At 53.3% G+C, this 25,209-nt stretch overlaps 10 protein-coding genes across 10 annotated transcripts; 5 read left to right on the top strand and 5 right to left on the bottom strand.

Moving 5' to 3' along the window:
• Positions 1-274: 274 nt before the first annotated feature.
• P152DRAFT_391368 (histone-fold-containing protein) lies at positions 275-894 on the top strand (the record flags this gene model as incomplete). The annotated part of the gene is made up of 4 exons (XM_033676093.1): positions 275-296; positions 365-391; positions 451-710; positions 766-894. 4 exons carry the CDS (start codon positions 275-277, stop codon positions 892-894), a joined length of 438 nt encoding a protein of 145 aa, XP_033536406.1.
• Positions 895-1,333: 439 nt separating this feature from the next.
• Positions 1,334-2,346, top strand: P152DRAFT_430738 (Got1 family protein; the record flags this gene model as incomplete). Its single annotated transcript, XM_033677401.1, has 4 exons — positions 1,334-1,750; positions 1,802-1,828; positions 1,922-1,986; positions 2,053-2,346. Exons 1-4 carry the CDS (start codon positions 1,720-1,722, stop codon positions 2,344-2,346), a joined length of 417 nt encoding a protein of 138 aa, XP_033536407.1. The 5' UTR covers positions 1,334-1,719.
• A 3,190-nt stretch (positions 2,347-5,536) lies between these two features.
• Positions 5,537-7,424, bottom strand: P152DRAFT_232839 (saccharopine dehydrogenase). Its single transcript, XM_033674568.1, has 5 exons — positions 6,994-7,424; positions 6,727-6,873; positions 6,151-6,646; positions 5,969-6,089; positions 5,537-5,915 (listed from the first exon to the last, which is right to left on the bottom strand). Exons 1-5 carry the CDS (start codon positions 7,054-7,056, stop codon positions 5,624-5,626), a joined length of 1,119 nt encoding a protein of 372 aa, XP_033536408.1. The 5' UTR covers positions 7,057-7,424; the 3' UTR covers positions 5,537-5,623.
• A 1-nt stretch (position 7,425) lies between these two features.
• P152DRAFT_232930 (3-deoxy-7-phosphoheptulonate synthase) lies at positions 7,426-9,267 on the top strand. Its single transcript, XM_033674569.1, has 3 exons — positions 7,426-7,955; positions 8,006-8,785; positions 8,866-9,267. The coding sequence occupies exons 1-3, from the start codon at positions 7,898-7,900 to the stop codon at positions 9,138-9,140; spliced, it is 1,113 nt and encodes a 370-aa protein (XP_033536409.1). The 5' UTR covers positions 7,426-7,897; the 3' UTR covers positions 9,141-9,267.
• Positions 9,268-9,526: 259 nt separating this feature from the next.
• Positions 9,527-12,049, bottom strand: P152DRAFT_391614 (uncharacterized protein; the record flags this gene model as incomplete). The annotated part of the gene is made up of 8 exons (XM_033676104.1): positions 9,527-9,596; positions 9,649-11,093; positions 11,141-11,218; positions 11,282-11,353; positions 11,401-11,508; positions 11,562-11,596; positions 11,644-11,714; positions 11,763-12,049. 8 exons carry the CDS (start codon positions 12,047-12,049, stop codon positions 9,527-9,529), a joined length of 2,166 nt encoding a protein of 721 aa, XP_033536410.1.
• A 1,172-nt stretch (positions 12,050-13,221) lies between these two features.
• On the top strand, positions 13,222-14,324 carry P152DRAFT_233047 (UPF0157-domain-containing protein). The gene has a single exon (XM_033674570.1). It carries the CDS (start codon positions 13,533-13,535, stop codon positions 14,097-14,099), a length of 567 nt encoding a protein of 188 aa, XP_033536411.1. The 5' UTR covers positions 13,222-13,532; the 3' UTR covers positions 14,100-14,324.
• Positions 14,171-15,399, bottom strand: P152DRAFT_232808 (uncharacterized protein). Its single transcript, XM_033674567.1, has 4 exons — positions 15,022-15,399; positions 14,891-14,968; positions 14,601-14,816; positions 14,171-14,508 (listed from the first exon to the last, which is right to left on the bottom strand). The coding sequence occupies exons 1-4, from the start codon at positions 15,055-15,057 to the stop codon at positions 14,242-14,244; spliced, it is 597 nt and encodes a 198-aa protein (XP_033536412.1). The 5' UTR covers positions 15,058-15,399; the 3' UTR covers positions 14,171-14,241.
• P152DRAFT_232807 (putative cytochrome P450 alkane hydroxylase) lies at positions 15,400-17,629 on the bottom strand. Its single transcript, XM_033674566.1, has 2 exons — positions 16,217-17,629; positions 15,400-16,169 (listed from the first exon to the last, which is right to left on the bottom strand). Exons 1-2 carry the CDS (start codon positions 17,313-17,315, stop codon positions 15,742-15,744), a joined length of 1,527 nt encoding a protein of 508 aa, XP_033536413.1. The 5' UTR covers positions 17,316-17,629; the 3' UTR covers positions 15,400-15,741.
• A 1,583-nt stretch (positions 17,630-19,212) lies between these two features.
• Positions 19,213-20,754, bottom strand: P152DRAFT_512140 (uncharacterized protein; the record flags this gene model as incomplete). The annotated part of the gene is made up of 1 exon (XM_033682738.1): positions 19,213-20,754. One exon carries the CDS (start codon positions 20,752-20,754, stop codon positions 19,225-19,227), a length of 1,530 nt encoding a protein of 509 aa, XP_033536414.1. The 3' UTR covers positions 19,213-19,224.
• A 764-nt stretch (positions 20,755-21,518) lies between these two features.
• Positions 21,519-23,547, top strand: P152DRAFT_430755 (uncharacterized protein). The gene is made up of 3 exons (XM_033677402.1): positions 21,519-21,644; positions 21,751-22,680; positions 22,732-23,547. The coding sequence occupies exons 1-3, from the start codon at positions 21,542-21,544 to the stop codon at positions 23,379-23,381; spliced, it is 1,683 nt and encodes a 560-aa protein (XP_033536415.1). The 5' UTR covers positions 21,519-21,541; the 3' UTR covers positions 23,382-23,547.
• The last annotated feature ends 1,662 nt before the right edge of the window (positions 23,548-25,209 follow it).

The raw sequence follows: 25,209 nt of genomic DNA on the forward strand, positions 1-25,209 counted from the left end.
GGATCGGAGCTGTAGTGAACACCCATGTCATCAATCGCTGTTCATCATCTATCCATTCCTCTCCAAGCCAGAAATTCCATGTTCCTACAAATGGCTCGCACATTCTCTTTCCATCCCCTTGTACCTACATGTGCGTTGTGTATCTGTGCCTCTAATGGTGGATGAACCTGAATCCTGAAGAACTGCAACCAAGGAACCAAACCGCGTCAATCAATCGTCCCACGGGAAGACGCAGCTGCTTTGTATCTGAGATTCCATCCGCAGAAACGGGAAGATGTCGGACCGCGAGTTTGGAGGTAAATACCCTCCGTTGGAAGGACGCAGTCCAGAGACGCTATATCGGCTAACATGGTGACTTATACAGGGAGCGACGACCTCTCCCTCCCCAAGGGTAATCCCCCCATCTCCCCCATTTCCCCCCATCTCCCACCACCCAACTAACCCCCCTAGCCACCGTCCAAAAGATCATCAGCGAGATCCTCGCACACGACAGCGGCGCGACGTTCGCCCGCGAGACGCGCGACCTTCTCATCGAATGCTGCGTGGAGTTCATCACGCTGGTCTCCTCGGAGGCGAACGAGATCGCGGAGAAGGACGCGAAGAAGACGATCGCGTGCGAGCACGTGCAGACGGCGCTGGAGCAGCTCGGGTACGGGGAGTACGTGCCGGAGATCTTGAAGGTGGCGCAGGACCATAAGAATCAGCAAGTGGTATGTTTTCTGTTGAGTGTGGGGGTGTTGGGTGGTGGGGGCTAATGGTGTGTAGCATCGGGAGAAGAAACATAGCAAGTTGGAGCAGAGTGGGTTGTCGACGGATGAGCTCATTCGGCAGCAGCAGGAGCTGTTTCGGTCCGCGACGGATAAGTTCAACTCGGCGCCGCAGGATGGGGAATGAATTATCGAAGCTGATGGATTGCGCTGGGAATTCTACGTTGCGTGGATGCCGGGACACTGTACGAGATACCGCAAAACCGAGAGCGACACCGACGATTTCCTGAGGAGTGAGATCTCTGGCGCTGCGGTCGACAAGGACGGTCGCTTGGACGAGAGGTGGTCAAGGTCTGAAATCCTGCTCTGTCCGCTCGGTGGCACCATCCTTCGATCCTAGCAACGTCCGATTTATCGTCTACGGACATTCTCGATGGGCTAGGCGGGGGGATGTAAGAGTTGACATGGTCCAAGTTAGAGAAATGGAATGACTTGAACGGTATCACCTATTCTCCATGACCTGATAGCCGTCATCCTGTATTCGTGCTTGAAGGCACAGCTTGCGCTGAACAAGACAACAACCCCTTCGTCCCTCCATATTTCCACCAATATCATTCTCCCAGAAACAGCAGAACAAGAACAAGACCCAGCTCAATTTCTTATCCCCAACAAGCCTCGTGGCACATGCACGGCAACATTTAATCTCAGCGTCCTCCCGTGCCACAGGGCGGAACAAGGATGCAGCCCAGACCCTTGCATCGCCGATCTTCACTGCGCGAACTACGAAACCGTCAGCCATCACCGTGAAAAGAAAGGGGACACATCGTGCGTCCATAAGGCAGTTCTGTTCCAGCACTCGGGACATTCTCAACATCAACCCAATCCCTTCACCCTCGTCCCTCGTTCATATACCTACCAGCCGGGGATCCCATATGCCACGCCCTCGATAGCCACGTCCAGCTGCCTACCTCCCTACACTCAACACTCCTCCGTCCGCATCACATCTGCCAACATGCCGTCCATGTGGTTATCCGACGCCCAAAGTCCGTCTCCTCCAACACATTGAAACAAGACCATGCTAACGTACTTCATAGAGGTGGGCGTCGCGTTCTGCTCCGGAGGTGTGTAACCTATCCCACTCCACTCCATCGCCTCCATCCCCAGTCCTACCCAACTTGCGAAATCCAACCCGATCTAACCCCCCCTCCTTCCAGGCACATTCTTCCTCCTCGGCGGCCTCCTCATGTTCTTCGACCGCGCCATGCTTGCCATGGGAAACGTACGTCCCTCCCCCCTCTATTCCAAACCATAGTCCTCCGCACCATACTAACCCCCTCTCCAACAGATCCTCTTCCTAATCGGCCTTCCCCTCCTCCTCGGCCTCCAAAAAACCTTCTCCTTCTTCGCCCGCCGCCACAAGCTCCCCGGCACCGCCGCCTTCACCCTCGGGATCCTTTTAATCCTCTTCCGCTGGCCGCTGATCGGGTTTTTGGTGGAGTTATATGGAATCGTGGTGCTGTTCGGGGACTTTCTAGGGACGTTGGTCGGGTATGCCGGGCAGGTTCCGGTGGTGGGGCCGGGGATTCGCGCGATGGGGGAGAGGGTGGGGTTGGCGGGGGAGGGGGGTTTGCCGGTGTGATGGTAAGAAAAGAGATGGGGTGAGGGGAGGGGAGGGCGTTCGTCGGTTTTGCGCGGGGAGTCGGGAAAACATACCACGCTTGTTGCAGATCTGTGGACATTGGTGGATGGGACTTCATGTTATACGGTTCGTGGAATAGATCGAGGGTTGGCACGGAGCGTTCGCGAGCGAGGGTGTCAGTGTCACATAATGTACGATCGAGCGATGGATTATAGATTGGGAAAATGGAGCCGTTGGACCAACGGCGCAAGTCATTGGATTTCATGAACGACGTTCGCTCGCTCGCTAATTAATGCAGTGAAAGTATGTCCCTATCAGATATCTTCTCCTGTACCCCAACGCCACCTGATCATCTCCTATTCGTTTCCTGCCACGGAACCAAGCAAAGTCATATCGCAAGTCATCCTCATCCATTACACTCCCATCGGCAAAAAATGACTAAAATGCCCCGGTATCTTCGCCTGGCATTTCTCACACTCCTCCCGATACCCCATCGCGATCCTCTTCCGCTCCATCAACGCCCCGGCCCTCGCCCGCCCCCGTCGCGCCAGCAGACCCGTGTTCTCGACGCTCGACAGGTCCACCACGTCGATCTGCGCGTCCGGACGGAGAGCAGGGAAGGCGTGGGAGGAGCGGTGTCGGTGGTGGGTTGGGGGGGACCGGGGTGGGGCGGTTGATTCGATGCTGGCTGAGTTGAAACTGGCTGACTCGAAACTGCCTGAGGAGCCCGAGAAATTCGAAGTTGGCGGGTCAGATGGTTGGGGGGCAGCGAAGTACGTCGACCGCGGCGACACCTCGGTCCCCTCCATATCCATCGCGCCGCTGACGCTCAACCGCGCCAACTCATTCCCCACCAGCAGCCCCGTTGGCGTCTCGGGCGCGTCCTCGGCGATGGGCGAGGCGATGGGCCGGTCGTGGACGAGGTGGTGCGGGAAGAGGTGGAGGGGGGGGAAGGCGATGGTGCGGTGAGGGAGGAGGGAGTCGTGGAGGATCGGGGTGAGGTTGGATGGGAAGGAGGAGGCGATAGGGGTGGGGATGCGAGGGGTGGTGCGGGTGGGGTAGGAGACGGGGCGGGTGCGGAGGAGGGGGGGGCGTTTGAAGGGGGAGGAGGGGGGTGGGGAGGAGGGGAGCATGGTGTTGGTGGAGGGGGCGGAGGGAGGGTCGTCGAGGTCCATGGGTACGTCGTCGCCTGGGGGCTCGGCGCTGGGTTCGCGGATGTTAATGGCGGAGAAGTTGGCCCATTCATTGGGGGGTTGGGACGTTATGGTGGGCATTGGGTGGTCGGGTTGCTCTAGTTCCATGTCGTAGCTCGCGATGCTCGATGCTTGGGAATGGGACGGGGTGAGGAGATGGGGAACGACGAAGTGGGAGGGGGGGCTCTCGCTGGTCGAGGTGGTACGGTATTCAGCGTGGTTGAAGGGAGTGAAGAAGGTGGCTTTGTTGTCGTTCACGTTGAGGTTGAAGCGGAGTCGCTATGGATATGTGGTTAGCATCTATCCTGTGTCGAGGGAGCTATGATAATTGGTAGTAATATACCTTCTCAGGGGTTCCCCAAGGAGAGACGTCCTCATCCTCGAAATCATCTCGCTCTCTCTTTCCAGGCATGGTGAGTTGAATTATTGTTCTTGCAAAATCTCCAGTCCTCGTTGTGTGCAATAGCCAATATCCAGCATAGGACGCAGTGGCTCAGTGATGGACCCGTCCGAGCGTGTCAAGCCGCGCTGACCTCATTCAACCCCTTCTGATCACAAGCTGCCGACCAGCGACGAGTCAATTCGATAGTTTTGAATGGTAGGTAAGATGGAAAGCAGTGCGAAGGATGTCAAGGAGCACACAAAAGGATGAAAATTGAAAAATCCAAAGTGCAAGAGAAGAGTGTCAGATAAGGGGAGGATAAGCCAAGTGATCCTGATGAAATGTCGGTGATGTCGGAGAAGTGACGAGGTGGGGGTTTTGAAGTGAACTTGAAATGTGTTGAAATCGGTGGCTGCGACGTGGATGGGTTTCAAAAAGCCACAGATTCAAGAAAAACCCAATCACGGAGACTGAAAGACCCGAAAGAAGTGATAGATGTCTTAGATATCCTTCATCGCGGATGATGAAATGTGAAGTGATCAATCCCTTTTCAGCGGCTCCAATTCCATCTCATGCAACCCCCTCGTTCGTACTGATCAACGTCTCCTCACCTACGATCTTCACCATTCGTCCGTCCGCTCACCTAGTCAAAGTAGTCAAAAGGCAAATAAAGTAACATAAGATGATAAGAACCACTCGACCCCGGACAAACACAATCTCTCCCAAGTCCCAAGTCCTAACATATCCTTTCCCGAATGCCACCAAGACCTAATGAACTGTCCTAGACCTCCAACTGGCCGCCCCTCCATCCTCCATCCACCAACCCAGCAGCGGGAACGCCGGACATAGAGTGCGGACGTGCGCGTTCGGTCGTCGGATCGTGCTGCGGCGATCCGGACACCCGGTCGGGTTCATCTATCGGACGCCGCTATCGATGTGTGGCCGCTATTTTTACGTACAGTGGTCGTTCCGGGGTTCCGTCGCGTGGTGCCTGGTGCATATTGGCTCGGGGGGAATATGTACTGTAATATCGCGAAGGGTGAGGAATCTACCATTCGCATAATTTGCGTGTCCGTTCATAGGATTGGATGATATGGAGAGTGGTAAAAAATTCGAATTCTTATCCAGCGCACCGATTCAGTCGTCGTTGTAGCCGCCTCAGCTTTACAGCCCCGAAGCCTGAAACGACCCCAAGACCACTGAGGCACTGACAGCGGCAGCCCCACGATGGGACGCAACCTCAAGCTCGATGCTCCTGTCATCTGCTTTTCGACCAGTCCAATGCTCTAGATCGAGAAGATGAAACCCGATGGTCAGCACTGCATCGCTCGGTTCCGAGAGATGGCTCCTTGAGTGTCGGTAACGGGGGCTCCGTGCATATGATTGCATGAAATGCATCGACCGGGAATCTGGATATTCGTACGTATTACTGACACTGCAGCCTGTAGGCACATGGCGGTGGTCGAAGAACGATCCAGCCTGATCGTGGTGCAGCCGCTCAATGATGAGAGGCTTTGAGGGCCTTCGATTTTATACTTACGACTCGATCAAACAATATCCTATCATTGCCGAATGCTACCTATATCGGTATTCGAGATAGGGATTCTTCCCAAACACCCATCTAAACCTAACCAGTAACCCCAACTTTTGAGTTCCACACGCCCCTCTAATACCCGAGGACTGATTTATGTCGACTCAACGCCTACGCCTTTTCCACCAACCCCTCCGGCAACGTCGCCACCTTCTCCCGATACAACCGCTCTGCATCCGCCCACACCTGATTCGCGCGCCAATCCCGCAACTCTTTCAGATACGGCAACAGCGCCCCGGAGAAAGCCTCGCTCGCCTCCCGCGGCAGCAAGCTCGGCAGATGATCGATGCTAATGACGCGGACGGGGGTGCCGGCGACGCCGTCGACGGCGATGGTAGGTTGGGTGAAGGTGCTGGTTTCAGTGTAGACTGGGACGGGGTTGTTGGGGTTGGTGTTGTCGGCGCTGTGGTGGGAAGGTGAGTGGGTGGTTCATAGTTACAGGAAAGGGAGACGTACCTGACGTCGCAGATAACTGTGACATTGCGGTTGGGGGAGGAAAGTTTCTCGGGGGTGATGAAGGGGGCGATTTTCTCGGTTAGGTAGATGCAGTTGACGAAGATATCGGCCTCGGCGATTTCTAGAAGATATCAGCGGTCCATTCCCGTTCCCAATGCTTCTTGTCGACTGTAAAAACTCACCATCAAACGGCCCCCCCTTCGCCGTCTCCGCCATATCCCACTTCACAATCTGCTCCTCTGGTACCCCCACCGCCCGACACAATTCCACCGCTCCGCTCCCACACCGCCCCAGCGCCCCAATCACCAACACCCTCGGCGCCCTTCCAACTGCCTTAATATCTTCCGTCACCTGGCTCACCAGCTCTCCCTCCGTCGGATAATACCCCTTCCCCCCTGTATACTCATCCACATTCTTCAGCACCCCCCCGTCCTGCTGTGCGCGCCACGCCTTGATCGCGAGCGCCGCGCCGGCGAACCCCGCGTGGTAACCGAAGGCAGCGACGCGACGGCCGCCGGTGGCGAGGAATTCAAGGTCGAGGAGGGTGCCGTCGGCGCGGGCGTAGCGGGCGAGGGTAGGGGCCCAGGCGTGTTGGTTTTTGAAGACGTGGGCGAATTGGATGTGGGTGTGGGGGAGGCGGGCGGGGAGATCGGGGAGTTCTTTGAGGCCGATGATGATCTGGAGAGCGTTAGGGGTGGTGAAAGGTAGCAGTATGGTTGTTTGGGAGCAAGTTGGGAGATGGGGAGGAGGGGGTTTACCTCGTCGGTAGGGGCGGTGAGCCAATAGCTCTTTTCGACTAGTTGGGCGCCGATGGAGGAGAATTCGTTGTCGTCGAAGATGCGTTGGTCGCTTCGTTCGACTTTGATGGTGTAGCCGGAATCGATGAGTGCTTTGGCTGTGGTAGGCTGAGAGAGGTTAGCCGTCTTCCTGAATTGGGAACTCCAAGCTTCACAATTGATCGCGAAAATGGAGATATGAATCAATTGACTCCAGAACAAGACTTAGACAAGATGGGATGGACGTACAGTCAAAGCACTCCGATGCTCCATCGGCTTATCCTCCCCACGTAGAACGAGTGTCGTCGACATGATGCAGCTACCAACAAATCTAAAAATTCAATGACAAGAAAAGTGACAGTCCGGATATTTCTCTGGATTCTGGAGATTCCTTCTCTTTCGAACTCGAATTTATACGTGATATACTATCAAAGATTTCTATCAAGGGTTACGTGACTCACTGGTGACTGGACTCATCGGCGGTGGGATGAAGTCACGGAAATTTGATATGCTACGGCGGACGACAGGAGCTCGAAATGCTTCGCCTCCATTTTCGGGGAAATTTCGAGACTGGTGTCACTAGACTCCCACCACAATTGACAGAGGTAAAGAAGTCATTGGCCTTGCAAAATCGTTGGCCACAATGGGAGTTACAATATCTTTACATTAAACTCTTAAAAGAGTCGAGAGCGGTAACATGGCATGGCCATCCGATGCTTCGCTTGATGCTGTCCTGCGCCACCAAAACCCAGTACAGCTCGTGACTCCTATGCGATATTGAACGAAGCTTGAATTGATCTAAGGACCGATTCTCGGAGGAAGAAGGGAGACGCCAAAGCCAATTACAATGCATCCTTTCCAATCTATCCGATGTCCTGGTCAATATCCTGGTCAATGCAGCCAGCAGACATAGATTCACAGTTTGTCGGGCGCGTAGTTACGCCACGAATTGATCGTCTGGTTCACTTGCTCCGTCTGCTCCAGAATTCTTTTGACTCACCGCCAGCATTACAGCTTTCTTCAAATTCTTTCAGCTTTCGTCTTTTCCTTTCTTCAGTCCACATCTCTATCCTAACATTCCCTTCGACTCCTCCCGAATTCATCAATTTCTAGTCTCGTTTCTCTAATCCCCACGCGCAACGCACTCACCATCATGGCTGATATCACCCCCGCCATTGAGCAAGGACAAATCGTCAGTGATGACGTTCGCGGTATAAACGATTCTTAACCTTATTCTTTTGAACTCAACTAATCCTCCCAGTCATCGGCTACGACCCTCTCATCCCTCCCGCTCTCCTCGGCACCGAAATCCCCGCCACCCCCCAAAACGTCACCACCGTCCTCAAAGGCCGCCGCGACGCTATCTCCATCATCACCCAGCAATCCGACCGCCTCCTCGTCATGGTCGGCCCCTGCTCCATCCACGACCCCACCACCGCCCTCGAATACTGCCGCCAGCTCAAATCCCTCGCCGACGACCTCTCCCAAGACCTCGTCATCATCATGCGCGCCTACCTCGAGAAACCCCGCACCACCGTCGGCTGGAAAGGCCTCATCAATGACCCGGACATCGACGAGTCCTTCAAAATCAACAAGGGCCTCCGCGTCTCCCGCCAGCTCTTCGTCGACCTCACTGCCACCGGCATGCCCATCGCCTCCGAGATGCTCGACACCATCTCCCCCCAGTTCCTAGCCGACCTCATCTCGCTCGGCGCCATCGGTGCCCGCACCACCGAGTCGCAGCTGCACCGCGAACTCGCCTCGGGCTTGTCGTTCCCTATGGGCTTCAAGAACGGCACTGACGGCGGGTTGACGGTGGCGATCGACGCGATCGGCGCGGCGAAGGCAAGACATCATTTCATGGGCGTCACGAAGCAGGGGTTGGCAGCCATCACGCGGACGTCGGGGAACGAGCACTGTTTCGTGATCTTGCGGGGCGGGACGGGGGGGACGAACTACGATGCGGCGAACGTGAAGAAGGTCAGGGAAGCGTTGCGGAAGAAGGGGTTGCCGGAGGTGATGATGGTCGACTGTTCGCATGGTACGTTACTCCTATCTAGATCCCGGATTTGGAATAGGGCGGTGTAGAGAGAAAAATAGTGAGAGCTAACACAACCCCAGGAAACTCCTTAAAAGACCACAACAACCAACCCAAAGTCGCGCACACCATCGCCGAGCAACTCCGCGCCGGCGAGACCGCCATCGTTGGCGTCATGCTCGAATCCAACATCAATGCCGGCAATCAGAAAGTGCCCGCCGAGGGCCCCGCGGGGCTGAAGAAGGGCGTCAGCATCACGGACGCGTGCATCGATTGGGCGACGACAGTGGACGTGTTGAAGGATCTGGCGGCAGCGGTAAGGGAGCGGAGGAAGAGGGCGCAGGTGAATGGGAGTTGAGGAGGGGAAAGAGTGGGTGGGGGTTATGCGAAATGAGATGGTTCGGGAAAAGTATTTGTGTTTCCGGGAGAGGGAGGATTAATAGAGGCGTTACAGTGCAGTATGACTTATGAAGAGGGAGGGTGACTTGGCATAAAAACAAAAAAGCAGCTAGAGCATCAGATCGGATCCGCAGGGGGAGATGATCAGGACGTCATGGTTGCTAAATTAATGATGCTCGTTGGAACGAATGCCATGCATATTATCTTTATGGGATGGTTATATATACTTTTGTGTATACATCGTCGACCATTCGACATGATATCCGCCTCTCAGACTACTCCGCTATTCACGATAATTGTAGACAGTCCCTCCTTCACCTCTGCTCGGAAACACCACTGGCAAAGCTAATGTATCCCACTCAGTGTACCACTTGCATTCTGCGCACTTCCATCTGGATAAAAGAACGCGCAAACCCTACATCGAAATGTTAGCCCATACCCATCAACCCATCAAAAGTTCCACTTACGCAATGATAATATACGACGATACCAACAACGCCCCCTCCAAATAATTACTCCTTCCATCCAGAATCAAAAAGTTCGTCACGAACGCCGTCACGATCAACGACGCCGTCTCAAACAGGTTGAAATACAACGTCATCTCCTTCCCCAGAATCCACCCGAGGATCACCACCAGCGGCGTCACAAACAGCGCGATCTGAATCGAGCTGCCCACCGCCACCCCGATCGCCAGGTCCATCTTGTTCTTGCTCGCCACCATCACCGCCGTCACGTGCTCCGCCGCGTTGCCAACTACGGGGAGGATGATTAGCCCGATGAACGCCTGGCTGACCGTCGACTGCTCCGTCATCGCGGGGATCGCGTCGACGAGGAACTCCGCGCACAGTGCGACCAGGCCGGTCGAGATGAGCAGCGTGATCACTGCGGTGGTGCGCGACATGGCCCGCACGTGCTCGGCGGGCTCGTCGCTGCTAATCGGGCCGTCGGCGCCGGTGTTGATCGGGCGGGGATGGGGCGCGAAGACCGGGGCGGCGATGCGCGGGTTGATGGGCGCGGGGCTGGAGGTTGCGGGGCGGTTGAGGCGGTCGGGGAGGGAGGAGGTGCGGCGGAGGCCGGGGGTCGCGCGGGTGGGGGCGTTGGCGCCGGCGGGGGCGGGCGTGGCGGTGCTGGAGAAGACGGTCTGGGAGAGAAGTGTGGGGAGGTTTGCGCGGGAGAATCCGGGGCGGGAGAGGGGGCGGCGCATGTTGAATGGATTTCGGGCGTTGGGAGACTCGTTGTATTGGATGTCTTCGGAAAATCCCACTTTGGGCGTCGCAGTGGCGGGATCTACGGGATCGAGTAGGGAAGTCGGGTCCTTAATATCGGTGGGGGCATCATTGTGCTCGGGCTCGGGCTTGCGGTGATGACGCTGTTTATACTTTCGTTTCTGTTTCTTTCCCCTACGTTTCTGTTCGAGAGATCGACTGGCTGCAGTGTCCTGGTCGACTCCGAAGTCTCTCACTCCAGCCGGCCCATGAATGTGTTCATCACCGTCTATGTCTGCCTCGTCCCCACTGATGATGGCTCCAAGGTTGTGATTGCGATGGGTAGCGCTTCCAGGCATAGTTGATACAGCTCCGTTCGCATCATGAGTGGCATGATCCGCAGACGTAGTAAGATCGGAAGGTGGAGTCTGTGTATCTTTGGAGCTGACGCTCGACTTTCGTCGCCTGCGATGACGGAAGGCCTTTCGGATTCTCTTCGCTGTCGTATGCGATCCGGATGAAGAATCGCTGTCGCTTGAACTTGAGCTGTCGTCGGAGCTTGACGAACTGGATGAGCCGCCAAGGACATCCGCGAGTAATCCAGGGTGGGATTCCTCATCGATAATATGTTGCGGTGTACTCTCGTACAGATATGCATGGGACTTCAATTGGAACAGTAGATAAAGCACATAAACGATCAAGAGGATCTAATACGTGTCAGAATGGTAGGAGGAGATGATCGGTTATCACGTACTACACTGGTACCTCGACTGATCTTCAAGGTGGATTGATCGGCAAGATTAGAGTCAGAGAAAGAGGCGTGGAAGGCAGTCTACAACTCGCGTTAGCAAGCAGCCTGACCACTGTAATATACGCCGGTTCAAAGGAGACCTACAGGCAACACCAAGCTCAGAACACTCAAACTGAGCATGCAGGCGCTCATCTGCGTGACCGTACTGTTGTAGATCTGTCATAGTTAGCACCTTTTTCGTCAGAAGAACATTTCAATCTAACCTGTTCCCGATAGCGAAGACCTCCAACGACGAAGGCCATTCCAAGAATCAAAAGCAAATTGGCCAGGATGGATCCGATGAGGGAGGCTTGCACAATGCGAATTTCATTCTACAGGAATCATTAGAATTCGATATTGTTCCTGAGCCATTATTTTGACTTACTTTCACGAGAGCGATGCTATAGGGGGGAAGGAAGACTAAGTCAGCAACCATGGTTCATAAATTGAAGAGATGCAAACAGGACCAGACCACGCCAATTCTAGATGTAGAAATAAAGCATGTCGGTTGGCTGGTAATTGGTGCTGGACATACATGCTAGATATTGTTAGCAGAGTACTTCGCCCATCCAATTCCCAAGCTTACAATATAATCAATTCCACCGCATTGCCAAAAGTAACATTCAGCAATGCACCGACGGTGTCCCCCAATTCGCTAGCCACATTCTCGGTCGCATGACCAAGCATTCCCGCCAAGGGCACGATAGCCACGGCGTTCATGGCGAAGATGAGCTCCGGGTTATCGGTGGCAAAGTTCATCGCGATGCCAATCGGCACGAAAATGAGGAGCACATTGACCCAGCTATGAGTCAAGACTTTCTTCGTATGCTGGACGAAGCGGACAGAACCATTTCTGACGCGGAGAAGACTCATACCGGGCTTTTCCGGCCCGGTCTTCTCGTTGTCTAGGGCGGCAGATGTCGCTCCATCAGGTTCGGTATGATTGGGAGGCGACGTCGCCGATGCATCGTTGTCCGCGGTGGGATTCGAGACGTTCTGGCTGAGGTTGCTCCTCGATCGAGCGAGGGGCGACGCGACAGGGCTGCCATTGCCTAGCCGTTCTTTTATGATGCCGCCGGCGGGAGTGTATGAGCGTGTGCGCTGGAGATGGTCCCGGCGGTGCAGCGGGAGCTCGGGGTCTCGGGCGGATCGCGGTTCGTCGGGAGCATTCGTACGCGTCCAGGAACGGATACGGTCTATCACGCTCGAGTAGTCAGAGAGGTTTCCCATAGATTTGAAGTGGAACAGCAGCCTGATGGAAGTGGAATGAAGAAGGAATAAAGGGAAATAAGAAATCGCCAAGTATGCAAGACGAGTCTGGGGGAGAGTCGGACAAGCTGGGGTTTATGGTAGTAATAACTAATAAGCCGCCACCTGCAGTCCGAGCCAACCCTACACTAGCAGGGCCCAGGCTGATAACAGATTGCCAGAGCCACGGCCAGATTGACAAGGGAAATAACTGGTGGAGCTTGACCATTGAGGCACAGTGGTACACTTACGCATATCAAACCTAAAGGGACCGCAATGAGGATCGATTCAATGATTGTAGAAAACGCCTGACCAGATGAAGATCGTCCTAAGTAACATCTATCTCTAAGGAATCTGATCGCATTCAACATTTAAATGCTATGTAAGTCAGTGACATGGAACTCGCTGCTTGATGTGTTGTGACTTATAGGATCACAGGGTGAACAAGGGAAATGGTGGCTGAGGTGTTACAGTACTTCAAGTCTTCAATCATCAATTTCGTCATCGCCCCCATCAATACGATTATACGACGGGAGTCATACCAAGTTCCAAGTTCCAACCAGCAAGTCTAACATGGTGCATCATTCAACAATTCAACCCAGGGTTTCCATCCACTACGGTGCCACAAAGGACTGAGGGGGTTCTCTCAAGTACTGTCTGCCCTTGTCGGTGTAGAGAGGCTGGTTTGTCTGACCCTCCCACGTCCCTCGCCATAAAAGCCATTGACCTGGTTCCTGATATCTCATCTAGATCTCATGTTGGAGAATGGGGAATATGGACTGGTGAAGAGTATTAACATATTTGTCTTTGGATGGTCCACATTGCGTTTTCCGTGCAATATGCCATGGCCAAGCCATACTCGAACGTACATCAGTGGCCATGACCGGCTATACCTATTGTTGCATTGCATTCAGTTCCTGAGCTATTGACCGTGATGCCTATGGAGTCACCGCACGCATTCGCTATCTGCATGTAGTAATCCCTTCTTCGTCCCTACCCGCACCCTACCCTGCGTCTACATTAGTATCGCTGTCCTTTTAGCCCTCCCCTAACCCTCCCAACCGTCTCCCCCCACAAAACACCCTATTCATTACCAAAGTCCCTCACAATGCCTATCATCGTCGAGCCCTACGACCCCCAATGGCCCATCTCCTTCCAAGCTCTCCGCACTGAACTCACCACCGCCCTCTTCCTCGTTCCCTTCCTCTCCATCGAACACGTCGGCAGCACCTCCGTCCCCGGCCTCGCCGCCAAACCCATCCTCGACATCGACGTGATCGTCGCGCGACCACATGTCGCTGCCGCCATCGCCGCCCTCGAAGCGCGGCTTGGGTACACGAACATGGGGGAGTGGGGCGTCCCGGATCGGTGGGCGCTGCGGCGGGCGCCTGAGGTGCCGGCGAGGAATCTGTACGTGGTAGTGGAGGGGTGTCAGGCAGTTCGGAACCATCTGGCGGTGCGGGATGTATTGAGGAATGATTGGGGATTGAGGAAGGAGTATGCGAGGGTGAAGATGGCGCTGGCGGGGCGGACACAAGATCTAGATGAGTATGTAGAGGGGAAGTCGGAGGTGATTATGGTGATTTTGGGGAAGGGGGGGTTTGGGGGGGAGGAGTTAGAGGAGATACGGAATCGGAATAGGAAGCCTGATACGAAGCCGGAGGATATAAAATGATTGTTGGAGGTTGATTCCGTGTTTATGATCGTAGGGAAAACGCATCTATAGATATCAAATAGTCGTTCAGAAACCCGTTCCCACCCAGTACCAAACCCGCATGACATCGTAAGCAACGCCTTAACACCTCCACCCCCCCCGCTCACGCGCTCCTCAACGCCCTCAGCCGATCCCCCAGCCCCTCCTCCTCCTGCTCCGTCGGCCCTAACTTCGTTTTCACCGGCGCCGCCGCCTCCAGATCCTGGTGGAACTCTACGCCCGCCTCGTCCGCCACCTGGCTCATCAGCCGGTCCACGTCCTCCTGCGGCGTCGCGACCGCGGTGGCCGAGCTAGTCGCGTTCTCGTAGTACCCGGTCGCGACGTCGAGGTCTTCGAATTGCGTTTCGAACTTGTCCATGATGGCGGAGATCTGCAGGGGAGGGGGTTAGTCGATCGTGTGGGGAGAATATAATGGGGGGACAGTTGGCTGGTGCTGTGGATGGCGATAAAGAAAACACCTACCCGCTCGAGGTCCATCGACTTCATCGCCTGGTCCATCCCACGCACCACGTTCCCCATGCTCTGCGATACCGAGCGCATCGTCACGGCGGTCTGCACGCGGCTACTCACGGCGTCGATGCGGGAGCCGAGCTTGAGGAGGTTGAGCTTTTCGTTCTGTTTGCGGATGGCGTTCTGCGCATAGATTTTGGCGATGTCTTGGTGGCCTTGTTGGATCGCCTAGGCGGGAGGAGGGAACGAGTTAGCCGGGCTGCGTCGATGGTGGTAGTGTAAGCGGAGAGAGGGGATCATACCTTCTTTAACTTCCCTTTCTCAGTCTGCTCATCTTTACCGGCTTTGGCAGCTTGTCGGTTGAGTTGTTTCGCGGTGAACTGGCGGACGGTTAGCGGTGGAGGATCGTAGACCGGGAGGGCGGGTGCCTGACCTTGAGGTTGAAGAGGGCCTTTTCTAAGCCGGACATGGCGATATCGAGAGGAGCAATAGATATTTAGGACTCGGGGAAAGGACTGATGTATTCAAATGAACCGTCACAGTGTTAAATGAAGATCTCAGGGTTGCTCGAGGGAACAATGGTCTGTGTATGAGTTGATGAGAGATGGCTGTGGATGTGGTGGATGACCAACGAATGGTGAACCAACGTCATTCAGCCGCCCCACCACCAGAGGTCAACAACTTCACTTTGTCCAGTCATGCTTCACACATATAGCTTACTTCATATCGCACAGCGACTTTCAAGATGTGAGAGAAATACTAATTCGTTCATGCATAGTATCCAACGATTCGTACACTAATTTGTAGCTTTCATGGTTGGTCGGCTGCCGTCCCCAGGACGATCAGTTGACGATCAGTTCACCCCCCGAACGTTCCTAGTATCAGACTCATAGCTCAAATTACCATTCCATTCATCCTAACTTTCAAGAAATATCGGGTGGGGAGAATCTCCAATACAGTACATAAGTCTGATAAGATGAGACTTGTCAACCCAAAAATTCGTTCTCCAAACGTCCCATCATGTCAATCCAGACTCCGCCAACCAACAAGACTCCTGATCATGACTAAGATGGGAGGACATCCAAAAGGCAAACAACCACCCTCAAACCCATATCAAGGGAAGCATAAGATTCAAGTCCAATTCCGCCCAAGCTCATGCCTTCGGCACGAAACCAACTTTCGTACCATTGCCCGAACAGCATGTCAACGTCAACCCCTCAATCCACTCCTCCGGGTCCCGACTCTCCATCTTCCACGTCGCAAACTCCTGCGCGAACCGCGTCACCACGTACCCCGCTTCCGTCAACGCATACTGCTGACCGACGCAGATCCGTGGGCCGCCGTTGAACGGAAGATACTGCCAGTTCTGGCGCAATGACTCCCAGCGCTCCGGAACGAACTCGTCGGCGTCCTCCCCGAAATAGTCCTTGCGTCGGTGCATGGAGAAGGGAGAGTAGTTGACGGCCGTACCTTTGGGGACGAAAAGGGGTGATAGCCCGTCTTCACCGCCGCCGCGGGGAATCCAGGTGTCGCGAGTGGCCGTGCGAGCGTTGCCGGGTACGACGGGGTTCAGGCGGAGGGCTAGTTGAATCAGCATGCGAATAGGATGATGGAGAGCAGGTACGTACATTCCGAGAGACAGTATTGGAGGTACTTCATTTCCTTCAGCTGTTCGTAAGTGGGCAGGTCCCCCCTGAGCGTCGTTTGCGCTTCCTCGACGATTTTCGCCCAGATCGCGGGTTGCTTGGCCAGGTGGAAAAACAGATTGCTGAGGAGGGAGGCGGTGGTGTCGCGACCGGCGAGCAAAACGTTGAACAACTCATCTCGAAGGCGCTTGCTGTCGCTGGTCGACTTGGCCAGTTCGTGCAGGAAGACATAACTCCCCTTCTTGCTGGTGGCCTTCTCCAGGTCGACGGATTGCCGATATTTGAGCGCCTTGTCGACATATTTGTCGAGGAAATCCCAGCAGACTTTCTTGCACTCGGCCTCCTTCGGGTTGTACCAAAATCGGCTTAGAGGGCCTAACCGGAGATTCATCACGGTTAACTCCAAGGCTTGGTTAAACGCTTTGGTAAACTGAACTTCCTCGGACAGTCCAGTCGTGTCATCACTTGACAAGCTATTGACCGATTCGCCAAACAAGAACTCCGTCGCCGAATCAATGGTCAGTCGGAAGAACAGCTCCTGGAGATCGACGGTCGATCCATCGCGAGGGATACAGTGGAATAGCTCCTGTATGTGTCGCTCGAACATGTCGAGGTTGGCGACCTGCTTGCGATCGAAGTTGGGCTTGATCATGGCGCGAGAATGCTTCCACGCCGGGCCGTCCGTCGTGAAGATGCCGATCCCGAAGAGCGGACCCAGGGTGTGCAGGCGGTTGAGTTCGAAGTCACCGAATTGATCGTGAAGGATGGCTTTGACGTTCTCTTTCTCTCGCGTCATGATCATCTTCCTGCCCAAGACGTTTATCCAATACGTATGGCCATATTTGTCGAATCGTTCTTTGCCGGATTCCAAGAACTTCTTGTTCTTCGCGGCGGCCATGTTCTTTCTCACGCTGTTCAGGCCGAGAACATCGTTAATTTCTTTCGGAACAGATGTCGGGGGGCGGCATCCATGCTCCGCGGCGAATGCTTTTCTTCGGAAGTATCGCTGAATGCGACCGACGATGAAATATACGGTATACACTCCGGCGAGGAGGATGAGACCTAAGATTGAGGTATGCATTTTGAATTTCTGGGGTACAGGCGTCCAAAAAATCAAATTCGTTGAAACAACAGCGCTATCGCTAGTTAAGTTTTATATCCGTCATGCATATATCTTGATATTATCGTCGTATTATGCAGGTCGAAGGAGGATCCCGTTACTCGAATGGGAACTGAGCCCAAAACCACAGGTGGCACGAAGGATATGAAATCTTGCCACGAGATTGCGTCTAACACCCACGATGGACAAGAGATGGTTGCCGAATATGATGAAAAAGGCGACTCTCCCGTGTCATGCAAGGGGACAAGGAAACCGGAACAGAAGTGAGGGAGCCTTAGAATGAGCGTCGGTTACTTTTATAGAGGTTCAAATATAAGCAGCGAGTCATCCACGCCATTTTAACACGAGCAACAAGATATTAGTTAGGGTGTCCACTGTCCAGTCGGCAGTGTCTCAAAAGTCAGAACTTCAGTCAAAGTCAAGGTGGCTAACACGAAGCTCGTTCCGCACCCTCGTCCGTGGCTGCGGGATTCTTTCTAGAAACGGCCCCAATTCCCCATCCACTTATCTAATTGCTGACACGTAAGGCATGTATTAGGCCCTTAGGGCTAGGCTGCCAGCCGCAAGATTCGCGTCTGACAGTACGTACTCATGTAGTATTCCGCATGCACTCCACACGATCTTTGCCTGGAACCCGTGGGTGGGGCTGTCCGCTGATTGATATCGCCTCAGAGTCTACACCATAACGCATACAGCTTCTACATACATGTCTTAACAAGCAAATAATAGGCACACGGCACCTGAGGAGTCATCAAGCATTCCACGCAAGGTGTTCATTTTCAGTACGTCAGGGGCCAAGAGGACGACCCCACTCCCCATGTCAAGCCCCACACCGACCCTGCGGCAGGTCGGCGTCTCCGCATTCAGGCCCAGGGCCTAGCAGTACTGCAGTAGCCAGTAGACACTGATCCTTACGGCTTAGCCTACGAACGCGTTGACATTGACATGAACATGAATAATAATGAGTGACGTTGCGCTGCGCACATAAGCCACTTGGCCGTCGCGTCCAATCGATCTAGCGATAGCTAGCCGAGGATCGTTATGCCGCAGTCCGCGGGGCGTAGATTGCGAGAGGGTGGACGCAGCAAATTACTCATCTAGATTCCGAGTGATTCTCAATCGCCGAACCGGCGAATCGGCATTGCGGCGATCGGAGATGCGGCGCAATCAAACTGCCGGATGATCGGTTGCATTCGCGTCAATGTCGCGGATGTCAGGGGGGCAATGGTGATGTTCGATGCAAATTGAAATGCCAGGCATGTGCAAACTACAAACTGCAAATGCTGTTAACCCAGTCAGCTTTGGGAACCTCTCCCTTGCGAATCCCACACTAGGTTGTAGATAAGTCCATCCCGCAGCTATCGTGGTGAATGCCGCCTTTCGATTTGTACCTAGGACGGCAAGGGCACGAATAGCATTCTATAGCTAGCTAGCAAGGGGACGGAGTAGTAAATAAATAGTAAGTTATATATATGTCTTACTATTTTTCCATCAGGTGGCTTACTCACTTCTAGGACAAAATAGTCGAACAAAGGATGATGTCAGCGCGTCGCATTCTATAAGCAGAAGTCCGACTGTCCGTGTAAAGTCCGTTTCTGAACCCAGTCGTGAATTTGGGTATTAATGGTTCTATCCGGTCAAAGAAGTCGCCTATTGAAGCCCAGTATGATCTGCAAATAGGAGTGCCAAGGATGTAAAATTTGACCGTGCTGACTGCCGACCATAGGAGTCTATTGATTACCCAACAATAAGATTATTAGGAACTTGTACATACAGGAATTCATCGCCTGAGAGCGGGTGAAAAGGAACCTCTATACCCATCTTTCGAGTAGTGCTGGTCTCCTTCTTCCTCGGCCTTCAACGCCTCTGATTACAGAACACTCTCTCTAAAATGTACCCCTTTTCGAGGGCTGCCGTCTGAACCCACAGGCCGATTACTCACACCGGTACTTCTCGGAACCGAAGATATCGTGATAGGAGCCGGCTTTGCGCCCAAGATGGGTGCGAGCATGGGTGGCTCTGATTTCGAACCTGCACGTCTTAGGCCCCTGAGTAGCTGACGGAGGGACTGGTCAGCACTGCTTCGTCGTAGTCCCTGTGTGGGTGGTCTCGATCCGACTAGCTTGGAACCAGAACGTGGCGAGTTGGGGTCGTTGATGAGGGTGGAGCTAATAGAAGGGTAGGATAGTTGGGTTGAAGACCTGCGTGCTTGTGCTCGTAGCAGCGATATGCTGTCCTTGTGGCCGGTGAAATGCTGCTCATAGGGAGGGCGGCCGGTATTGGTGGATAAGGTAGAGCGGAGGTCCGATGCAGGAACTGTGGATCCGTGCCGATACCCTTTCAGTTTATGGTCTGTGACTGAGGACTCGGACGTTTGGGGCGACTCTGTAGATGTTGCTCGCTTTGATGATCGTTGACTGTGGCGCTCGCTATTCGGTGGCACAGTCAGGATAGGTGTGACGTCGTATGAGACACTACCGGAGCCTTGATATCGCCTTCCGCCTCCAGGATATCCTTCGCTGGAGTGATCCCGTAATCGGAGAGAACCAGAAGCGTCACCACTCCAAGACCATTCTGCCAGTTTACTATCGACCAAGCTGAGTGAGTTTCGCTGGTTAGTAGAGGCCTTGCCTATACGTGGTGGACCGGACTTTGTTGGAGAACGCGTTCCGCGGGAGATCCCAGGGCTCCAGTGACCTGAACCGTCGGTGCCCTCAGAGACATTCTCCTTCCACATCACCTCGTAGACACTCGTGCCAGACCGGAACATTTGGAATGTCACATGGTGAGAACCCTCGTCGCTAGCAGGCAACCGATCGGGGAGTCTTTGAGACACGGCTACCGAACGTGCATGTGTATGTGTTGTAACGGGCTCGGCAGGTGTTGCTCGTATCGTGTCAATCGTGCTACACTTGCGCACAGTAGGCGTCACCGCGAACGGACCGTTTCTAGTGGCCCATGACTCCAGCGGAGGTAGAGACATTCTCCCACTGCTCCACCTCACATGCCTAGCCTCTTCAGGGACACAACAGGCGGTATGTGAGACGCTTTCCCGACTCGCTCGGCAGGGGCGCTTGGCTATGATGGGATAGAAATGTCCGAACTCGAATGGCTCGTGGTCATTATCCGCCGAGCTGCGTTGTCGATGGACACTATGTCGCTGTTGAAGATTATGAAGGTAGGGCGTATCAGAATCAAGGTCCGAGGACCACGGGGATCGCGGTGGATCATTGATGGGAAAGGAGTTGGATCTCCTTGTCAACTTTCGAACCGACGACTGCGACCCTTCACTATGCCGATTTCCCCTCGATCTGGGTCCAGTGTTGATTTGATGCTCGCAGACCCCATGTCCAGTATCCACAGACCTGATAAGAGCAGGCACTGATTGTGACGGGGACATTAGCTATTGTTTATGGACCATGCCCGAGGGCAACAACTTGACTAGTTGGGTAATGACAGCGAATAAATGCAGACAAAGAAGCTCAAGGACTGTACAACTGAGAGAGATGAGCTAGGAATCGAACAAAGCGTCTAACCATGAAGTAGGGGAAAAAGATGGATATGTCTAGAGTAGAGAGCGCAAACACAGAGATTCCAACTTGACCTAATTCATTGACGTGATAATTGCTTATTATGGGCCACCGCCATGATTGGCAGCTTCCAAGTACTTGGATCGTCAGTGCCATTCCATGTGGCTCTCGTTGATGCTTCTCTGGGGTTCCGAAATACTTGCTAGCTGGAAGGAATGGTCAACCACGGTTCACCACATGAGGCCAAACAATCGTAATCGATCCTAATGTGTGCGAAAGAGGAAGTTAAAAGAAATCTTCTTCATAACCTGGTTGATTATGTGGACAAAATCCTGAGGTTCGGAATTCGGAATTGTTTCTCTTTTATATATACGGTTTCTTGGCCAGTTACATCTGAAGCATAGATTCAGGGACCATTTGCACCACCGATAGAATTACCATTGCAATTAAAGTAGATAGGAAAAATAAGGAAGTTAATAGACACTGCGTGACACAATAAGACCAAAGGATATCTTTATAACTGTTGTTAACAACAATAGCTTCGAATGTCAGATGCAGTAGAAGCATAAGTCACGTGAGCGGTGTCAACAAACTACAAGCTCCAGGTGGCAGTTTAGACAAATAGAAACAAATCCTCAATTCTCCTTGGGGACGAAAATGAGGGAATCAATACTTACAAGGCTTGTGTATACGAGCATTATCTATGGCGGTATTGCTTTCAGTGCAGATGCCCAGCGCCCACGAGGTGTTGGACCTGAATGTAAGCTCTCATATCTATTACCTGCTTGCAGTGATATGTAGCCCCTTAACGAAGCTGCTTAGGAGGACTGGGCGTGATGAAAGAAGCTGACTGAACTCTGGGATAGTTGCCAAATTCTACAAAACGACTGATACATTCGCTTGTATCTCGAATCCATCGATAATTCTTCCGATCGCCTCCTTGAACGACGACTACTGCGATTGTCCAGACGGCTCAGACGAGCCAGGTACTTCCGCTTGTGCTCATATTTCACCCCTATCACCACCTAGCCCTGTCGACAATACCCTCAATAACAAACTCGCCCTTCCTGGCTTCTACTGCAAGAACAAAGGCCACAATCCGGGGTACGTCCCGTTCACGGCCGTCAACGATGGTGTCTGCGATTACGACCTCTGCTGCAATGGCTCCGATGAATGGCAAGGGGTAGGCGGTATCAAATGCGAAGACAAGTGTAAAGAGATTGGAAAGGAGTGGCGGAAACATGATGAGGAGCGAAAGCGGGCCTTGGGCGCGGCAAGTAAGCGGAGGGCAGAGTTGGTGAAGGAAGCAGGGCGTCTGAGAAAGGAGATGGAAGACCGGCTCCAGTCTCTACAAACGGAGATTCAGGGTTCGGAGATCAAAGTACACAACCTTGAAAAGGAGGTGGCAGAAGTCGAAAGAGCCGAGAAAGGCAAGCTGGTCAAAGGACCTGCCGGTGGTGGAAAATTGAGTGTTTTGGGTGGCCTAGCGAAGCAAAGAATCGAGGAGCTTCTAAAAAACGTGGACAGGGTCAAGAACGAGCGAGATGATGCTAGGAGACGTTTGGCCGGACTTGAGGAGCTGTTGACGAGCTTCAAGGAGGAATACAATCCCAACTTCAACGATGAGGGCGTGAAGCGAGCAGTCAGAGCATGGGAGGATTACATTGCACAAGGAAAAGCCCCTGATCTGAACAATGCCTTGGAACAAGATTTGGAGCAGATCATGAAGCCAGATGCCGAGAACGGTCTTAACTGGGAAGAATTCCAGGATGCAGACGAGAGCGACGTCGAAGTCTGTAAGTGGTCATCACCATTCATACGCTGGGAACACTTATTGACAACTACAGTGTACAATTTCGAACAGTACCTTCCTAAGCCACTCCGCGAGTGGCTCAACCAGAAACTTCGCGACCTTAGGGTGTTCCTCATCGAAAACGGCATCCTTGCAAACCCACATAGTGACGCCTCGGAATCTGCTGCCGTTACCAAAGCCAAGCAAAGTCTTGAAGCCGCGAAGTCCGCCCTCCGCAGGGAGCAGGACGAACTCAAGTCCCACCAAGACGACTTGGCCAAAGAGTACGGCCTCGATGACATTTTCCGCGCCCTGAAAGGGCAATGCATCTCTACCGACTCCGGCGAATACACCTACGAGCTCTGCTGGCTTGACCGCACGACGCAAAAGCCCAAGAAAGGCGGCGCGAACGTCGGAATGGGCAACTTTGTCCGGGTCGATACCGTCATGGTGGACGAGGAGCTGCCGCCCAATGGAAAGGGGCTGGGGTCCGGTGAGCGGATTGCGTTGCGATATGAGAATGGGCAGTTCTGCTGGAATGGTCCGAACCGGAGCACACTGGTCGTCCTGGCATGTGCAGAGAAAGACGAGGTGTGGAAGATCACCGAGGAGGAAAAATGCGTGTATAGGATGGAGGTTGGGACGCCTGCGGCCTGTCAGCCACAGGGAACGGCGAAAGGGGTGCGTGAGAAGGATGAGTTGTAGACTTTTACTATCAGCCACGATAAGTCTCGTTTCAACGGGGGATTTGGATGCGGTTTGTCAATTGTGATCGAGGCGGCTGGCGTGTCGGTTATGGGATAGATGTGAATGTATCGTGTAGCATGGCCAACATTGCCGGTTCATAAGAAGCATAAAGCGTCGTTTCCTTGTCATTCCAGTCTCATTTGCGGTTATTAGGATCCTACTGAGTCTCGTGATGTCTAAAGCACCATGTGTCCATCAGAAATTCAGAACGCCATTCCCAGGAGATCGTACGCTTACTCTACGGATACAAAAGATGGGTCCCGGCTTCGAGGGGATTTAGGAGCGGGTCTTCTGGAGAGTGGAGACAACTTGAAACGACCAAAGGAATGATAATAGATGCTAGTAGATCTTTCAATAAAATGATCAGCCAGAACCATCCTTTCTTAGTAATTTCAGAAATGATTCACCGGATTAGATGATTCAACTTGCGAGAGCCTCGTGGACTCCTGAAGAGGTCCACTCTCCACTGTCTGGATGATTGATGAATGGTGAATTGGTGATTGAACCCTTTCCCTGAATGGTGAAAGTGTCCAGTTTTCATCGTTTTCTAGAACATAATTCTGGATTTCTCCAATCGGCGATCCGACATGGAATGAAGGAACCTTCCATGTCTTGAGTCGTCAGTCTTTAGCTCGGTCATCTCGACTTTGCAGGTAGCCAGAATCCAGAAACATACTACATACAAGTGCTGAATCAGCACTCAGTCTCACACCTCAGACACCTGACGCCATCATTCCTCCTCCCCTGTTTTGTCTCATTTCTCAACCACCTGTTCGCCCATGTCCATGGTACGGAAACACGCATCCGGAGATTATCGCCTCCGCAAATGACTCCAGTCCAGATTCCACATCTGACATCCAGTCAAGAATCCATTCCGAATTCAAGGGAAAACCCCGCATGATGACGCCGTCGCAACTCCCAGCTAACAAATTCAACCCTATCAACTGTCCCTCCTGTCCTGCGTTGTTTTCCTCAGACTGTGACCGGAGGTCGCACCGGTATGTCGGCCTGTTGGGGTAAGGTCAAGTTCCCCCGACGCGTCTTAGTCGCGTTAGGGCGGCGATGTGGCGTAGATCACGGTTCCGAGGGAGAGGGAAACCCGGGATGGCGTAGAGGGTACGGAAAGATACCCAGTCTGGATGTAATTTTCTGGGGTGGAACATGAACTCCGTAATCGCAGGGCGTTTCTTCCGATGAGTAGTGAAATCGTCGCTGTTTTAGGGGTGGAGGTTCCTCTTAGCGATATCAAGCGTCCTAGGCTCCTGATACCAACCCTCTGCGCCATTGGGTACTGCAAGTTCAGGCAGGTAGTATTAGGAGACTTGCATGAAGACCTGACATCATCATGGCATCGCGTTCTACTGTATGGATAAACTGTTTGATTAATTGGGCTAATATGTTACAGTTTCAGACCACGAGGAACTGAAGCCAGTGTTGTTCTCTATATATTAGTCAACTCCGGGCAACGACTCATCAGCGACTAAATCAATAGAGAAGGTGCCATTATTTCTCTAGTACAGAGTCACGGCAGTAACAATCCTTTTCTCTGGCGATCTGGCATACAGGCTTTTCTCCCGGTGGTCCGGTTTTGCTATGCATTTCACCCATTATCTCCTTCATCTTCCTCGGTCATTGCCTATCCCGGGGCACGAGTTATGCTTAGAGGGGTTTCCTTTTCGTCAATGAGCCACTCGATTGCGAGAGAAAGGAGGCGGGGATCGCACAAGATCATCAATTGGATCGCAAAGCGTGGCACGAGACAGCACGTTCTGCGGCTCGAATTGGA

This window comes from Eremomyces bilateralis (assembly GCF_010015585.1).
Source record: "Eremomyces bilateralis CBS 781.70 unplaced genomic scaffold P152scaffold_4, whole genome shotgun sequence".
Lineage (NCBI taxonomy): Eukaryota > Fungi > Ascomycota > Dothideomycetes > Eremomycetales > Eremomycetaceae > Eremomyces > Eremomyces bilateralis.

Bases quoted from the DNA above. Each gene is read 5' to 3' on its own strand.
- P152DRAFT_232839 (XM_033674568.1), bottom strand. From the start codon at position 7,056: ATGTCGACGACACTCGTTCTACGTGGGGAGGATAAGCCGATGGAGCAT. The intron at 6,647-6,726 runs GTAAACCCCCTC...AACGCTCTCCAG, and splicing joins TCACCGCCCCTACCGACGAG to ATCATCATCGGCCTCAAAGA. The intron at 6,090-6,150 runs GTGAGTTTTTAC...GATATCTTCTAG, and splicing joins GAAGGGGGGGCCGTTTGATG to AAATCGCCGAGGCCGATATC.
- P152DRAFT_233047 (XM_033674570.1), top strand. From the start codon at position 13,533: ATGCCTATCATCGTCGAGCCCTACGACCCCCAATGGCCCATCTCCTTC.
- P152DRAFT_232808 (XM_033674567.1), bottom strand. From the start codon at position 15,057: ATGTCCGGCTTAGAAAAGGCCCTCTTCAACCTCAAG. The intron at 14,817-14,890 runs GTATGATCCCCT...CCTCCCGCCTAG, and splicing joins AGAAAGGGAAGTTAAAGAAG to GCGATCCAACAAGGCCACCA. The intron at 14,509-14,600 runs GTAGGTGTTTTC...CCTCCCCTGCAG, and splicing joins AGTCGATGGACCTCGAGCGG to ATCTCCGCCATCATGGACAA.
- P152DRAFT_430755 (XM_033677402.1), top strand. From the start codon at position 21,542: ATGAGGGAATCAATACTTACAAGGCTTGTGTATACGAGCATTATCTAT. The intron at 21,645-21,750 runs GTAAGCTCTCAT...ACTCTGGGATAG, and splicing joins ACGAGGTGTTGGACCTGAAT to TTGCCAAATTCTACAAAACG. The intron at 22,681-22,731 runs GTAAGTGGTCAT...TGACAACTACAG, and splicing joins CGAGAGCGACGTCGAAGTCT to TGTACAATTTCGAACAGTAC.
- P152DRAFT_232930 (XM_033674569.1), top strand. From the start codon at position 7,898: ATGGCTGATATCACCCCCGCCATTGAGCAAGGACAAATCGTCAGTGAT. The intron at 7,956-8,005 runs GTATAAACGATT...TAATCCTCCCAG, and splicing joins CGTCAGTGATGACGTTCGCG to TCATCGGCTACGACCCTCTC. The intron at 8,786-8,865 runs GTACGTTACTCC...ACACAACCCCAG, and splicing joins GATGGTCGACTGTTCGCATG to GAAACTCCTTAAAAGACCAC.
- P152DRAFT_232807 (XM_033674566.1), bottom strand. From the start codon at position 17,315: ATGCATACCTCAATCTTAGGTCTCATCCTCCTCGCCGGAGTGTATACC. The intron at 16,170-16,216 runs GTACGTACCTGC...TGATTCAACTAG, and splicing joins CCAATACTGTCTCTCGGAAT to CCCTCCGCCTGAACCCCGTC.